The sequence below is a fragment of the Bos grunniens genome, chromosome 6 (assembly GCF_055505025.1).
Source record: "Bos grunniens cultivar Pamir isolate PY7600 chromosome 6, Bosgru_T2T1.0, whole genome shotgun sequence".
In the NCBI taxonomy this organism is placed as follows: domain Eukaryota; kingdom Metazoa; phylum Chordata; class Mammalia; order Artiodactyla; family Bovidae; genus Bos; species Bos grunniens.
This window is the reverse complement of record NC_141170.1, coordinates 15,166,103-15,183,214: the sequence shown is the minus strand read 5'-3', so window position 1 is coordinate 15,183,214 and position 17,112 is coordinate 15,166,103. Positions and strand designations below refer to the sequence as shown.

The 17,112-nt window shown below is 40.1% G+C and overlaps 1 protein-coding gene across 1 annotated transcript; it reads left to right on the top strand.

Annotated features, from left to right (window-relative positions):
* Positions 1-10,678: 10,678 nt before the first annotated feature.
* Positions 10,679-16,880, top strand: DSPP (dentin sialophosphoprotein). The gene is made up of 4 exons (XM_086407352.1): positions 10,679-10,967; positions 12,544-12,630; positions 12,764-13,762; positions 14,331-16,880. The coding sequence occupies exons 1-4, from the start codon at positions 10,917-10,919 to the stop codon at positions 16,740-16,742; spliced, it is 3,549 nt and encodes a 1,182-aa protein (XP_086263478.1). The 5' UTR covers positions 10,679-10,916; the 3' UTR covers positions 16,743-16,880.
* Positions 16,881-17,112: the final 232 nt, after the last annotated feature.

The window sequence follows — 17,112 nt, the reverse complement described above, 5'->3', positions numbered from 1 at the left end:
TGGGAAGATCCCCTGGAGAAGGAAATGGCAACCCACTCCAGTACTCTTGCCTGGAAAATTCCATGGACTGAGGAGCCTGGTAGGCTACAGTCCATGGGGTCGCAAAGAGTCGGACACGACTGAGTGACTTCACTACTACTCACTAGGATGGTCATAACTTTCCTTTCAAGAAGTAAACGTCTTTTAATTTCATGGCTGCAATCACCGTCCGCAGTGATTTTGGAGCCCACAGAAATAAAGTCAGCCACTGTTTCCACTGTTTTCCCATCTATTTCCCATGAAGTGATGGGACAGGATGACATGATCTTAGTTTTCTGAATGTTGAGCTTTAAGTCAACTTTTTCAATCTCCTCTTTCACTTTGATCAAGAGGCTCTAGTTCTTCTTCACTTTCTGCCGTCAGGGTGGTGTCATCTGCATATCTGAGGTTATTGATATTTCTCCTGGCAATCTTGATTCCAGCTTGTGCTTCTTCCAGCCCAGCATTTCTCATGATGTGCTCTGCATATAAGTTAAATAAGCAGGGTGACAATATACAGCCTTGACGTACTCCTTTTCCTATTTGGAACCAGTCTGTTGTTCCATGTCCAGTTCCAACTGTTGCTTCCTGACCTGCATACAGGTTTCTCAAGAGGCAGGTCAGGTGGTCTGGTATTCCCATCTCTTTCAGAATTTCCCACAGTTTATTGTGATCCACACAGTCAAAGGCTTTTGCATAGTCAATAAAGCAGAAATAGATGTTTTTCTGGAACTCTCTTGCTTTTTCCATGATCCAGTGGAACTAACAATAAATAGAACCCAATATCTGGCATAAAAAGATGAACTTTCCTTTTGCTTTCAAGGAAGAGTTGAATGTATAAGGCACAGCATTACTGACTTAATATTTTGGGAAGCCTGGCTTTGAGGGATCAGTGGACTTTCAGAAATGAGGTGGTTCCACTAGCAGATGTGCTAGTGAGGTCACTGGAATGAGGCAGTTACTGACTGGCTGTAGACACATGGGGTTGTCACTGATTGAATGAATTGTGGACGCTTAGATGTCATTGGTTTGCTGACTTTCAGAAGAAGTTATGGAGTGAGGTTCTTGCTGATTGGGTGATTTTCAGAACATGTTGTTGTTGTTCAGTCACTAAGTCCTGTCTGGACTCTTTGTGACCCCAAGAATGGTATGTAGCACACCAGGCTTCCCAGCGCTGATCTATCACTAATTAATGATGGTTGCTGGTTTATGACTTGGGACTTTGGCCAAAGAACAATCTTTTCTTATACATTAAAAAATATTCAGTTTTTAAAATGGATTTTTCTGATATGGACCATTTTTAAAATCTTTATTGAATTTGTTACAACACTGCTTCTGTTTTACTTTTTTTTTTGGCTCCTGGGCATGTGGGATCTTAGCTCCCCAACCCTGGATTAAACCCACACCCCACCCTGCATTGGAAGGCGAGGTCTTGGATTGCCAGACAAGTCCTAAAAAATATGTTTTTTAGTTCTAAGTCCCTTCTTTTGGGACTCAGAGGAATGATTTTGGCTACTGCAGCCATTTAAGAGATTTGAGCACCAATTACTGGTGGAAAAATAGCTTTTGGTAATTATTGAGACGAGCTGAATATAGGATATTTAGGTAGACATGACAGAGTCCATATCGGAAACAGGAAAAGTCATTTAAATACAGGACATGTCCTGTGTATTCAGGACTTTAGGCAACTCAGCTCCAGCTGCATCTCTGGCCCTGCTTCTCTGTCATCTTCCAGAGTCTCAAAGGTTTTCAAAGAGGACCAGCTCAAGGCAAAGCTGGATAGTTTGAGAAATTTCAAAAAGAGACACTGAGAAGTTCGGATGGAGTAGTGACGTGATTAGAATTGCGTTTTAGAAAGATCACTCAGGCATCAGAGTGAGAGATTCAGGACTAGGGCTCAGAGATTGGAACCAGGCATGCCTGTTAGATTTAGCAATCAGGATAAGAAAAATTAGTAATTTACTTTTGTATTACATAAAATAACCATCAAAATTTAAAATTTAATTTTATTTATATTTGATTTAAAAGACATCACTTTGCCAATAATCCTAAGAAAGTTTGGGCAATGACAAAGTGAAAACTCAGACTTGGCAAAGAACCATGAAATTCATAATAGCTTCCCCTATGCGGAGTCATGTGTTGTGTGGGACCCTGAGTGGTTTTCCATACATTACCTTCATGGTGTCATTATGAAGAATCATAATTTAATGATCCTTAATTTAGTTCAGTGGCTAAGAGCTAGGTTCTAAGGTCAGAATTCAGGGGTTCAAGTCTGGGTTCTGTCACTCACTGATTCTGACACCTTAGGATCCACTTTCTTCATCCCTATGATGGAGATAAAATAGTGTTATCTAGTTTAAGGACTACATGAGATAATGGGCTTCGGTTCCTCTGTGCAGGATATATCCTATTATACGTGCTCAATGTGCTAGCTGTTATTATAACAATATTACAGATGAAGAAACTGAATCTTAGAAAATTTAGGTTACTTTTCCAAGGTCACATAGGAAAAGGCAGGGGTTTGAACAAGATATATCTGACTTCACATCTTCAAATCTATATCATTACTCTCCACTAGTTCTCAATATCTGAGTCACAGGTCTGGAGAAAATAAAATACATACCCATGTATTTTAAAATTGAAGTTATTTTTTCTTTTCATACGAAGAAAAAATTACGTGGTCTAGCAGTTTCTGTCTCAGTCATAATAAGACAGTGGAAGCCAAGACGGACAACAGTCTATTACTTGTGGTTCAGCTATAATGTCTTCTTTAATTAACCTATTTCAGAGTACATTATGTCAACTAGAGCCTTCGTGGCAATAGAATATGGAATCTGGAAGAAATGGTTACCACTTTTTAAAAGGCTATGGTTGCTTAAAAAAATTAAAACTCTATCTGTTTTTTAACTTGCACTGACAGCAGTTTAGTATTGAGCAGTTGAATTGAAGGTTTTTGCCATTTAAACTTCCACCAATCAAAGATGCCCCACAGGGATGTTGTACATCTGCTCACACAGGGAAGACCTACTCAAGCAGCTTCTGCTGGTTTGTGAACTAGTTTGAGCCAACTTAAAATAATTCTAGTTGGGACACTTCTCTCTGTGTCTGTACTGCTATTGCTATTCTTGCCTTAGTTTTGACATTTGGCTCAGCTCCTGTTTATCCAAATTTAAGAAAACAGGAAGACAGATAGTTCAAAGTCGTGGTAATAGAGTCGCCTCTAGATTAAAAGTTCTAGCCCAAACTCTTTCTTTAAGCAAGATCTAAACATAAGACCAGAAACTATAAAACTCCTAGAGGAGAACATAGGCAAAACACTCTCTGACATACATCACAGCAGGATCCTCTATGATCCACCTCCCAGAATATTGGAAATAAAAGCAAAAATAAACAAATGGGACCTAGTCAAACTTAAAAGCTTCTGCACAACAAAGGAAACTATAAGCAAGGTGAAAAGACAGCCTTCAGAATGGGAGAAAATAATAGCAAATGAAGCAACCGACAAACAACTAATCTCAAAAATATACAAGCAACTCCTACAGCTCAACTCCAGAAAAATAAATGACCCAATCAAAAAATGGGCCAAAGATCTAAATAGACATTTCTCCAAAGAAGACATACAGGTGGCTAACAAACACATGAAAAGATGCTCAACATCACTCATTATCAGAGAAATGCAAATCAAAACCACTACGAGGTACCATTTCACACCCGTCAGAATGGCTGCGATCCAAAAGTCTACAAGCAATAAACGCTGGAGAGGGTGTGGAGAAAAGGGAAGCCTCTTACACTGTTGGTGGGAATGCAAACTAGTACAGCCACTATGGAGAACAGTGTGGAGATTCCTTAAAAAACTGGAAATAGAACTGCCTTATGACCCAGCAATCCCACTGCTGGGCATACACACTGAGGAAACCAGAATTGAAAGAGACACGTGTACCCCAATGTTCATCGCAGCACTGTTTATAATAGCCAGGACATGGAAGCAACCTAGATGTCCATCAGCAGATGGATGGATAAGAAAGCTGTGGTACATATACACAATGGAGTATTACTCGGCCATTAAAAAGAATACATTTGAATCAGTTCTAATGAGGTGGATGAAACTGGAGCCTATTATACAGAGTGAAGTAAGCCAGAAAGAAAAACACTAATACAGTATACTAACGCATATATATGGAATTTAGAAAGATGGTAACCATAACCCTATATACGAGACAGCAAAAGAGACACTGATGTATAGAACAGTCTTTTGGACTCTGTGGGAGAGGGAGAGGGTGGGATGATATGGGAGAATGGCATTGAAATATGTATAATATCATATGAGACGAGTCCCCAGTCCAAGTTTGATGCACGATACTGGATGCTTGGGGATGGTGCAATGGGACGACCCAGAGGGATGGTATGGGGAGGGAGAAGGGGGGAGGGTTCAGGATGGGGAACACATGTATACCTGTGGCTGATTCATTTTGATATATGGCAAAACCAATACAATATTGTAAAGTTAAAAAATAAAATAAAATTTAGAAATAGAAAAAAATTTTTTAATAAAAAATAAATTAATTTTAAAAATTCTAAAAAAAAAAAAAAGAACAGAATGACAATCCTAACTGAGGGTTTATAGATAGCTTTTTTAGTTACTAACTTGATGTAGATTTCCAAGCCCAGATCTTAAATTTTAGTTATTTGGTTTCCATAATAAATTAAAGCTTATGTTCCCCTTTGGGGAGGCTTATTAAAACCACGACTTTAACTTCTCAACTCACAGAATTTGAAATGGGTTAATTTTTCTTCCTCTAATAGCTTCACCGAGGTATAATTGACAGAATAAAATATATGTATTTCAAGTGTATAATTTGATGTTTTGACATATGTACAAACCCATGAAACAATCACCACAATTAAGACAATCAAAAGTATCTATCAAATTTCCTCATGACCCCTTTAAAATCCTTTCTCTGATACTCTGGTTTCTCTTCAGATCATATAAATCTTTTGCCTTTTAAAATCCCTTCTCTCTGCATACCCCCACCCCACCCCACATGAAGCTATTGATGTATTTCCTTTCACTGTAGCTTAAAATGTGTGGTAGGAAAAAATTTAAGGTGACCTGCAATGATCCTCACCTTTGTATAATCCTCTCTTCTTTGTGGGAAGAACTTATAAATATGATGAATTACCATTTCCATGATTATGTCTTGTTATATGGCAAAAACGATTTGGCAGATGTAATCAAGTTTACTAATCAGTCGATTTTGAGATAAAGAGGTTATTTTGATGAGATTCTGATGCTGGGAGGGATTGAGGGCAGGAGGAGAAGGGAATGACAGAGGATGAGATGGCTGGATGGCATCACTGACTCGATGGACGTGAGTCTGGGTGAACTCCGGGAGTTGGTGATGGACATGGAGGCCTAGTGTGCTGTGATTCATGGGGTCGCAAAGAGTCGGACACGACTGAGCGACTGAACTGAACTGAACTGAACTGAGTGAGCCAAATGAGCCTTCTAAAAGCAAAGGTATACTTGGCAGCTTGTTAGGCAGCAAGAGAAGATGAATACAGATTCTGGCACATGAAAGTGGGATGCCGCCACAAGAAATTCTTAAAATGTGGGAGTGGAATTGGAATCAGGAAGTGGGTAGAGGCTGGTGAAATGGAAATGATAGTAGAAATATTGATGTTAAAGATGCTGCTGGTAAGATCTCAGGATAAAGTGAGAAAGACATTACTGGAATTTGGAGGAAGAGGATTCTAATCATCCTTCTGGCAGAAAACTTAGCAGAATTGTGTCCTTCTGTGGTGTGGAAAGCAGAACTTGTAGAAAACGAACTTGGACATACAAGATTTTTGAGCCAAGTTTGGAAGATGCTACCTGGCTTTTTCTTGCTGCTTATAATATGTGAGAGAAATACGTTGAGAGAAGATGTGGTAAAGGGAAAAGAACCAGGACCTGATGGTATTGAAAGGTGTCTGCCTATCCAAATGGCAAAAAATGTTAAAATTAAGAGATTCACTATCAGGAGAGAATGATCTAGAAAAAAGGCTGAGGGTGTGACGCTACAATCCTCCGCTGCAATCTAGGAAGGTTATTAATAACAAAAGATCAGAACACTCACGTTAATTCAAATTAAAAAGTAAAAGAAGGCAGGTTCAGTTCCCTGACCTCGACTGATATCTGTGTGTGAGTGAGGGTGTCATGTTGCTCCCAGGAGTGACTTAAGACTCCTTAAAATTTGGTTAGGCCCTTTAAGCCACTCATACAAACATGCTGTTTAAATAAGGACAAAGTACTTGTTATGAAAACACAGCTTCAAGGCAAATCCCCTTTCCATTCCCTCCACTCCATTTCAACTTTACCGCTTTCCTTATTATAGTTCTATATCTAAATTGTGGCGTTTTCACTGTTGGGTAGTATTAACTTACTTGGTTCACAAAGAACTGGAATATTTTGAACAAGTACACAGAGAGACATAAACTGTCAAGGTTTTCAATGCACAGACTGGAGAACTGGTTTAGGGATTCACCTTCTTTACAGCATACGTTTGGGGTTCAAGAGAATGGCGAGTTCAAGTGCCAAAACTTCTGCTAGAATTTAGGTCCGGCTTTCTATGTTGTCCTGCACAACTAGTACAAAGAATTGAGAGATGATGGAGAGCTAGATCCATTGTAGGTATGTACTTCTGCAATCTAGCTACCTTACCATAAGTTTTAGTATTTTGAATATTTATTTTTAAAATTTAGTTTGAATACTAAGTTGATACATTTTAAAACACCTCACATTACAGTTTATTTAGGTCAGAAAGATTTCTTGGGAGTTACTATTTATAGATTGTTAAAGACCCCTTAGGCAACATCAAAGCTGTTGCATGTGGACAGTTTCTTGAATTATAGCACAGAAATGTTAATACCTATCTCAGGAATGATAGGGGTCTTAAATAGGCAGTATATTTACTAAAGAAACCTAGAGTTTTCTTAGATTGCCAACCTTTGGAAGACAAGAAATGTCAGGGTGACAGAGTTTAAGTGGCTCTTTTCAGATATGTTACACTGATGGTCTATATTTAAGATGCAGAACAGCCTTCCAGGAGCTATTTAATTAAGTAAAAGTAAGTCTAGTTCCTTTGGAATCGAATGGCGCTGTGAGCAAATACGTATCAGCAGGTGAAGGAAGTGGGGGAAGTTATTATGTGCCTCATAGACATGGTGACACTTTATAACCCTGTATCAAGGATCCAAACAGTGATTGGTTGAGATAATTATCAAACTGACTTTAAATTTCAGCAGGAACAAAATTGTCATGCAAAAGTCCAGGACAGTGTGCCACTCTCAGTCCTCAAAGAGAAAGATAAGAAATTCTGGATTTTCAAAGTCCCTTTGAAGGCTTTTAAGGTAAGCTGGAGCATCTTCTTTACTCGGAACCAACTGATGCCTTTAGAAAGAAATTCCAGTTTCAGAGAAGCCAATTTGATTTTAAAAAATGAATAACCCTTATGATTAGATTTTTTGCTTCCCTTTGACTTGTTGAATCCAGACTATGTTTTAATAGATAATAGAACATTATGTGGTAAGGGTGGCTAATTCCACCTCACAAAATATTGTATCACTGAAGAATAAGACTTTTTTTCATAGCCAGTATGTTAAAATATCAGTTGCTAACAGTCATAAAAAGTATATTAAGATGAAGCACACATCTTAATATCAGAATGAATGATTTGAATATTTCATACATGATTCACCAAATATCCATTGCTCTTATTTTTATCCACCAAAAAAACCATCTTTAAGGACCTTGAATCTAGTTAAAGCCCTTTTTTAAGCCTCATCATTGCAATATAAAGTGTGATGGGATTTAAGGGAAAAAGAAAGAAAACAATCTCCTTCAAATAGTAGCATTTAAATGTTAACTCTATTAAGAAATAAACATGGATTTGGGAATTTGATTTAACACATTGCATGTGTGTGCGCGGGCTCAGTCGTGTCCGACTCTTTGCAACTCTGTGGACTGTAGCCCACCAGCGTCCTCTGTCCATGGGATTCTCCAGGCAAGAATACTGGAGTGGGTTGCCATTTCCTTCTCCAGGGGATCTTCCCGATCCAGGGATCGAACCACGTTTCCTGGGTCTCCTGCATTGGCAAGTGATTTAATGCACTAAATTACATTTATTCCAAAGTTTGGCTAATCCAGTCAGTGATAATTTCCATGAGGCCAGGGTTCATATCTGGTCCCAGGGCTCAGTATCTGGCCCACATTAGGCCTTCAAACAGTTTTTGAATGAATGAATAAATCTCAATCTACATTTAATTTTTTGGTCCCTGAAAAATCAACCTTTGGCCTAAAAACTATTATTATTATTTTGCTAATTGACAGTAGGGTTTTAAAACTAGCTTAAAATACTTCTACTTAGGATATCTGGAGAGTCTACTTCTGCACACACTTTTTCTGTTTCACGATATAATGATAGTTTTGGGAAATAAAAGACACGTTACTTAAAAAATGGCAAACTGAGGTAGAAACTTGGTAATTATCTGCTTTGATTAGTTTTGATAAACATTAGACAACCCAGATATAAATATCTACCAGGTAACTCAGCGGTAAAGAATCTGCCTGGGATGCAGGAGATGTAGGTTCGAACCCTGGGTCAAGAAGATCCCTTGGAGAAGGAAATGGCTATCCACTCCAAAATTCTTGCCTAGAGAATACCATGAACAGGGGAGCCTGGTGGGCTACAATTGCAAAGAGTCGGACACGACCAAGCGACTAACACTTGGACTTTGAAACAGGGCTTCAGTTAAACTTGCTTTTCAAGGTTTTATTAACTTGTTCAAGTTAACTAAGTAAAATCTCACTTTATTGGTGAGAATACATGAAATCATCTGAAGGGGGTTCACACAATCCCAGAGCCTCCGCTTTCAGGCTGATAAAACTGAGGCCATTTCTATAGTGTCTTTTATGCCTTTTACTTACCTGTGGATACAGTGCAAGGTGCGCTGTGCATAGAGCAATTGTTCTAGAGTAGATATGAAAGAGAACTAAAGTGGTCAGGTTGATGGACTGCAGTTTAGAAATGGGATACACGTAACTCTGGCCTTCACTATAAGTTCCTTTCCAGGAGATCATGTGTCCTCCAAACCATAGTGTAGACTGGTCTTCTGTAAAGTCTATGTAATAACTGTGTTTGGGACTGCAGAGGACCTTATAGCCTCTGCTTACTAAACTGCTGCCCTTTCACATCCATGCCCCAGAGCTCTGCATTATGGTGTCCTTAGGTCTCATCAGCCTCATTTTTAATCTCTAGCATTTTTAAGGAAGTTTAGCTACTTTTGGCTTTCTGCTGAACAGCTCTAAGAGTAGGCACATTTTCCCCACCTCCTCAGTAACTCTGAAACTGGATTTTCTCCTCTGTGAAAAGTGCCAATTCTTCTAAGACAGTTGATATTCATGGAGGCTTTATTATGCTTCCCCTATCAACATTAAATTCAATCTAGGCTAGCTTATGATCTACAGTATTATAATCTCAAAATCCAGTGGAAGTGCATGAAGTAGAAGTAAAATTCATCCTTCCTTTCTATAGGACTAGCATCATTATGTAAAGAACTATAGTTTGTAGTAAATAGCTATTTACAATTTTGATTCTCATGAACTCAGTATCTATCTCAATGTACACAAAATGTATACTAGACTGATTCTGAAGGTGAATTCTAACAGGAGTGAAGGACTGAGTCTTCAGAAGTCCCACATAATAATTGCTATCATTTATTAAGAGATGGTTAAATAGCTGGAACGATGCCACACACTGCTTACAGTAGTAAGTGTTTATTTATCCACAGTGTTCACAAAATGGCTTTTGCTATCCTATGTTTTAGAATATTGTGATCACCAAGACAGTCTCCTGGACCTCAGGAGCTCTCAGTAGGGCAGAGGAGCATATAAGTAGCTGCCAGCCTACTCGAAAACAGTGAAAACGGCGAAGTGCCGTCAGTGCAGTATTAAAAGCTTCTTCCAGGTATAAGGAGGAGAAAGACACCAAATAACCTTTTTTTCTTTAAAAAAAAATTTGGCTGTACCCGGTGGCATTCAGGGCCCTAGTTCCCCAATCAGGTATCGAACCTGTGCCTCCTCATTGGAAGGGAGAGTCTTAAACTCTGGACCATCAGGGAAATCCCACCAAATGTGCTTTGACATGGAGCCAGAGAAAGCTTCTCAGAGACAAATCTTCTGCTAAGATAACTGGGATAATCCTGCAGTGCAGCTATTATTATCCTAGACCAAGGAATCAAATGCTTAAGAAACCTACTTACAGTCTTCAAGCTCGCACATCAAGTAACAAAGATAGAATTGGAACCTAGGTCTCTGCATCCAAACTCCATATCCTTTCGTCTGCGTGCTGGCAATTTCTTTTCTGTGCAGTCTAACGTAGCCCAGACGCGTGTGGATTTGGTGTGGGAATCATAAATCCTTCATCTATTAAGCATACTCTTGGCAGAATTAGTTGATCCTTGGTGAAAACTATTCAGAAGAGATGTTACTGCCAGTAGGAGCAGCAGAAGGAGAAAGTTATAGTTACGGCTTTTGTAACTGTCTGGCTGTACGCCTTCACGGGAAAAGCACGGGGTTAGGCAGCGCGTCATCGCGCTGAGCGGGATAGTGCCCTCGCGTGTCTGTGACCCCACTCCTGGCGTGCACTGACCACAGACAACTGTATGTACTCAGATGTGTGCTGGAACCCTGAGTCTTGGCAGCTTCTTCTCACGTTGTGTTCATACTCCTTACCTAGGAAAGAGGCATACGCTTAGAGACCAAAATAACACAGTATATGGTTATCATCTTTGCTTTATAAGTAATTTTTCACTGTTCTTTTTTCTTCAATAACAGCCACTGATCAATATTCCTATAGAAAATGAAGATCATTGTATATTTTTGCATTTGGGCAGTAGCATGGGCCATTCCAGTAAGTATGCCTTCCTCAAAAAAACCTTCTTACTTTACTATCTCTCTTAACACACACGCATATGTGTATACACACACACACACACACACACACACACATATATGTGTGTGCATTTTTTTCTTGAGATCTTGCAGATCAGCCGAGCCTAAACTTTTAGATTTGCATGAAAGACTTTATAGGATCTGTTTGGGGTCTCAACAAAACTAAATACGCACTCCGACTCATGCTCCCAGTCTTCTAATTGAAACTCCTGTCTTGTTGGAAGGATTGTTACTTTTAAAATTCATTCAGATTAATTTACATTTAATGCTTAGAAGTTGTGGAGCCTGTCCATCTTTGCTCATGCCCTATGAATTTCATTCTAATTATCAATGAAGCCTTGTTTAAGAAGGTTTCAAGAAAGAAAAATAGGAAAAAAAATCACATTTTTTTCAGCAAAGGGAAAACTAATGTTTCACTTAGAAAGTTAAATTTGAAAGATAAACACCAGCAAAGATAAATTAGGGAAATTAAGTCATTTGTGATTTTATTAGCCAGCTGCTACACTTACCATTTTGATATGCTTTCCTCATGGTATTTCTGTAGTTGAGAATTTTCTTAACTGTTTCTCTTGTGCTCCTGAGGGCACAGAAGTAGCATAGTCTTGCCTTTGTTTCTGCCCTGGTTTTGGTCAGACCTACTATTCCGGAGGAGCCTGGTAGGCTGCAGTCCATGGGGTCGCTAAGAGTCGGACATGACTGAGCGACTTCCTTTCACTTTTCACTTTCATGCATTGGAGAAGGAAATGGCAACCCACTCCAGTGTTCTTGCCTGGAGAATCCCAGGGACAGGGGAGCCTGGTGGGCTGCTGTCTATGGGATGGCACAGAGTTGGACACGAATGAAGCGACTTAGCAGCAGCAGCAACTATTCTCTTAGGGGTTTTGGCCAGGATTATTCTTAGGGTGGATCTGGTGCTGCTACAAGAAACTTGTCATACAGAAACACCAAAGGTCTGTCTCCTCACTTTTTCTTCAATGTCATTTTTATTTAAATTTATTTATGTATTGTTTATTTACAGTGTTATATTAGTTTCAGGTATGCAGCATAGTGATTCAGTATTTTTACAGATTATACCTTATTAAAAGTTATTACAAGATAATGACTGTAGTTCTCCGTGCTACACAATATATTCTTGTTGCTTGTTTTTTTTTTTTTAGGGAATCTTCTTTCTTTTTTATTTTTTAAATTATGTAAGTGTGATAACATATTTACAGGCTGTCTCCTCATCTTTAATAAAAGACTATTCACTTTCTAGTGTTGATATAAGTGATCTGGTTAAAACCTTGGTAAACTTGATAATATTATTATGAAAAATATCTATATGCCAAGTTTAAATTCTATGGAATTCATGTAACAAGTCACTTTTCTTTTCTACCCAAGTAGATCATACTTTGGCCTTTATGTTATATCTTTTTTTCTTCATTTAGTGATAATATGTGTGTGAGTGTGTCTGTGCACACGTGTGTGAGTGCATGTGTGCACACATGTACACAAAATAAGAATATTTTCAATTTCCAGTATTTTCACTTTGGTAGGTTCCTCAAATCAAGCCATTGGAGAGACATGCTGTTGACAAATCGGTGAACGTAAATCTTCTAGCAAAATCAAAAGTGCCAATACAGGTATAAGATGTAAAATGTATTTCTAAACTCTTTTAGATCCCATTAACTTCCAGAAAATCGATGCTCATCTTTTCAGTTTGCTTTACTTTAAGATGATATCCACAACTTAATTTGAATTGTCTCTCTTTTTCAGGATGCATTAAATGACAATAATACCACTAAAGAAAGTGGTGGCCTCATGCATGAACATGAACAAGGAAGGCAACAGGATATCCAAGATGGTTACAAAGGAGACAGAAATGGTTCTGAGTGGGCAGAGCTGGGAGGGAAAAGTTCTTCTACAGGTTCCATGTTAGCAAACGAAAAGGGGAATACAGAGGATCTAAAGGGGGGCACAGGAAAACCAGAAACATATGACCATGATGGGATGCAAGGACAAGAAGAGAGCATCACTGCAAACGGCCTCAGGGGACAAGTAAGCATCGTCCATGATGCTGGAGTGGCAAATGGGAGCCATATTGATGGGATTGCTGAGAACAATTCCCAAAACGCAGGTGTTGGAAATACAAGTCAAAGTGAGGACGCCACTGTTGTCCAAGAAGATGGACATCAAGTAGCTGGAAGCAGTAACAGTACAGGTCAGGAGGCTGAAATCAATGGGGATTCCTGTAGAAATGGAGCTGACACAAGTGAAACAACACCTCAGAGAGAAGACGAGAGAAATGGGAATGAGGAGGTAGGGGTATTGCCAGTGGGGAGTGGAGCTGGAAATGGAGAAGATGTTGGTTTGGATAATTTTGAAGGAAGTCCTAGTGGGAATGGAGCAGATGAAGATGAAGACAAGGGCTCTGGTAATGGTGAAGGTGATGAAATAGGGAATGGAGAAAAGGGTAGTGATACCAGCAAGGGCCAGGAGGGTCAATCTCACGGAGAAGAGGATGATGAGGACAATAGCTTAGGTCAAAATTCAGTTAGTAGTGAAGATGATGGCCCTGGGGACAAAGAAGACTCCCATGTCATTGATGGAGACAACATTTCCAAGAGTGAGGAAGATTCTGCAGGTATTCCGGAAGACAATGGTAGCCAGAAAACAGAGGACACTCAAAAACCCAGTCACAGAGAGAACAAAGCTGTGGAAAATAGACTCACTGAAAAGTCACAGCCAACTGCTATTGGGAAGAACCAAGATAAGGTTAGCTTGTGAAGCTGATTTCTTTCAATGGCAGTTTAACTCCCCCACTTCCTTTCATGATGGTGTGTGTGCATGCTCAGTCACCCAGTCGTGTTCAACTCTTTGCAACCCCATAGACTGTAGCCTGTCAGACTGCTCTGCCCGTGATGGTAGCACAAAAATAAATCATGATGAACAGTCATGTATTTTTGCACCTTGATTTAGGACTGGACTATTTAATGGGGGAAGCTAGAGTCCTTACTAGACATTGCTATGGAACAATTTTAAAAAGTTGAAATTTCTGAAGATTTGGTTACAGTTCTTCAAAAACCTTATGCTAAATAATTAATGCATCATGTAACTGTTTACAAAAGTTCCTACTGAATAAAAACATGAATGGGATGGTCTATAATCTAAACACTAGAGTACTTTCAAGTACAATAAAGCACATTTTCACAGACAGGTGTTTCTGAGGTACTGGAATCCAAACTCCTGTTCTCTGGCCAATTTCCCCAGTCTTCCTCAGACCAATGCAACTTTGCAGCATAACATTCACTAATTAATCATTCTTTTCTCCATCTTTCCATAGGGAATGGAAATGGAAAGTCCCAGCAGTGGCCACAGAAACAATGTTACCAAAGAAGCTGGGAAAGTGAATGAAGATAAAGAGAGTAAAGGCCAACATGGAATGATTGTGGGCAAAGGAAATGTCAAGACGCAAGGAGAGATTGACATTATACAAGGAGCTGGCCAGAAACTGGAGTCTGGAAACAAGCTTGGACCCAGCCAAGTACATAGTGACAGTAACAGTGATGGGCATGACAGCTATGAGTTTGACGATGAATCCATGCAAGGAGATGATCCCAACAGCAGTGATGAGTCTAATGGCAGTGATGATGCCAATTCTGAAGGTGATAATAATCACAGTAGCCGAGGAGATGCTTCTTATAACTCTGATGAATCAAATGACAATGGCAATGACAGTGGCTCAAAAGGAGATGATGATGGTAGTGATAACACATCAGATGCTAATGATAATGGTAGTGATGGCAATGATGACAATGGAGGTGATGACAGTGGCAAATCAGGTAACAGCAAAGATAAATCAGACAGCAGTGACAGCAGTGACAGTAGTGACAGTGACAGCAGTGACAGCAGTGACAGTGACAGTAAATCAGACAATGACAGTAGTGACAGCAGTGACAGTGACAGTAAATCAGATAGTGACAGTAGTGATAGCAGTGACAGCAAATCAGACAGTAGTGACAGCAGTGACAGTGACAGCAGTGACAGCAGTGACAGCAAATCAGACAGTAGTGACAGCAGTGACAGCAGTGATAGTGACAGCAGTGACAGCAGTGATAGTAGTGACAGCAGTGACAGCAGTGACAGTGACAGTAAATCAGATAGTGACAGTAGTGATAGCAGTGATAGCAAATCAGACAGTAGTGACAGCAGTGACAGTGACAGCAGTGACAGCAGTGATAGCAAATCAGACAGTAGTGACAGCAGTGACAGCAGCGATAGTGACAGCAGTGACAGCAGTGATAGTAGTGACAGTGACAGCAGTGACAGCAGTGACAGTGACAGTAAATCAGATAGTGACAGCAGTGATAGCAAATCAGACAGTAGTGACAGCAGTGACAGTGACAGCAGTGACAGTGACAGCAGTGACAGCAGTGATAGCAAATCAGACAGTAGTGATAGCAGTGACAGTGATAGTAAATCAGACAGTGACAGCAGTGACAGCAGTGATAGCAAATCAGACAGTAGTGACAGCAGTGACAGCAGCGATAGTGACAGCAGTGACAGCAGTGATAGTAGTGACAGCAGTGACAGCAAATCAGACAGTAGTGATAGTAGTGACAGCAGTGATAGTGACAGCAATGATAGTGACAGCAGTGATAGTAGTGACAGCAGTGACAGTGACAGTAAATCAGACAGTGACAGCAGCGACAGTAGTGATAGCAAATCAGACAGCAGTGACAGCAGTGACAGTAGTAACAGCAGTGATAGTAGCGACAGCAGTGACAGCAGTGATAGCAGTGACAGCAAATCAGACAGTAGTGACAGTAGTGACAGTAGTGACAGTAGCAATAGCAGCGACAGTGACAGTAAATCAGACAGTGACAGTAGTGACAGCAGTGACAGCAGTGATAGTAGTGACAGCAGTGACAGCAAGTCAGACAGTAGTGACAGCAGTGATAGTGACAGCAGTGACAGCAGTGATAGTAGTGACAGCACTGACAGCAGCAATAGCAGCGACAGTGACAGTAAATCAGACAGTGACAGTAGTAACAGCAGTGATAGTAGCGACAGTAGTGACAGCAAGTCAGACAGCAGTGACAGCAGTGACAGCAGTGATAGCAAATCAGACAGTAGTGACAGCAGTGATAGTGACAGTAAATCAGACAGTGACAGCAGCGACAGCAGTGACAGCAGTGACAGTGACAGTAGTGACAGCAGTGACAGCAGCGATAGTGACAGCAGTGATAGTGACAGCAGCGATAGTGACAGCAGCGATAGCAGTGATAGTGACAGTAAGTCAGATAGTGACAGCAGCGACAGCAGCAACAGCAGTGATAGCAGTGACAGCAGTGATAGCGACACTAAATCTGACAGTGACAGCAGCGACAGCAGTGACAGTGACAGTAGTGACAGCAGTGACAGTAGTGACAGCAGTGACAGCAGTGACAGCAGCGATAGTGACAGCAGCAATAGCAGTGATAGTGACAGTAAGTCAGACAGTGACAGCAGCGACAGCAGCGACAGTGACAGTAGTGACAGCAGTGATAGTGACAGCAGTGACAGTGACAGCAGTGACAGTGACAGCAGTGACAGCAGTGACAGCAATGATAGCAACACTAAATCCGACAGTGACAGCAGCGACAGCAGTGACAGCCAGAGCAAGTCTGGTAATGGCAACCACAATGGAGGTAGCAGCAACAGTGACAGTGACAGTGAAGGCAGTGACAGTAATCACTCAACAAGTGACGATTAGAACTAAAGAAAACCCCACAAGATGCCTTTTGTGAAAAGTGTGGTGAGTAATTGATAGGAAATACAGATTTCCAGGAAAGTAAAGAAGGGGGAGGAATAAAGAGAAGACCTATGTAAAGATCCATACATCTACAGACACAAGGAAAGAGTCAAGTTGTCGGATTCAGGACCGGGTCCCAACACCCTCAGAGAGAGAATCTGTGTACATGCATGTTAAATATATTTTGAAAAGATTTTGTTAAAACTGTAAATGCAAACATAGAAGAACAATTAAAATGTTCTTTACACAGAAACCTCAAGTAATCACATACTAATAACTTCAATTTAAATGCCAAGTGCTTTAGAAAATGTATTAGCACGCAAACACATCT

What these genes read in the sequence shown, in the direction of transcription:
- DSPP (XM_086407352.1), top strand. Translation starts at nt 10,917, where the DNA reads ATGAAGATCATTGTATATTTTTGCATTTGGGCAGTAGCATGGGCCATT. An exon ending in AATCAAAAGTGCCAATACAG is followed by an intron (nt 12,631 to 12,763) that starts GTATAAGATGTA and finishes TCTCTTTTTCAG; the next exon opens with GATGCATTAAATGACAATAA. An exon ending in TTGGGAAGAACCAAGATAAG is followed by an intron (nt 13,763 to 14,330) that starts GTTAGCTTGTGA and finishes ATCTTTCCATAG; the next exon opens with GGAATGGAAATGGAAAGTCC.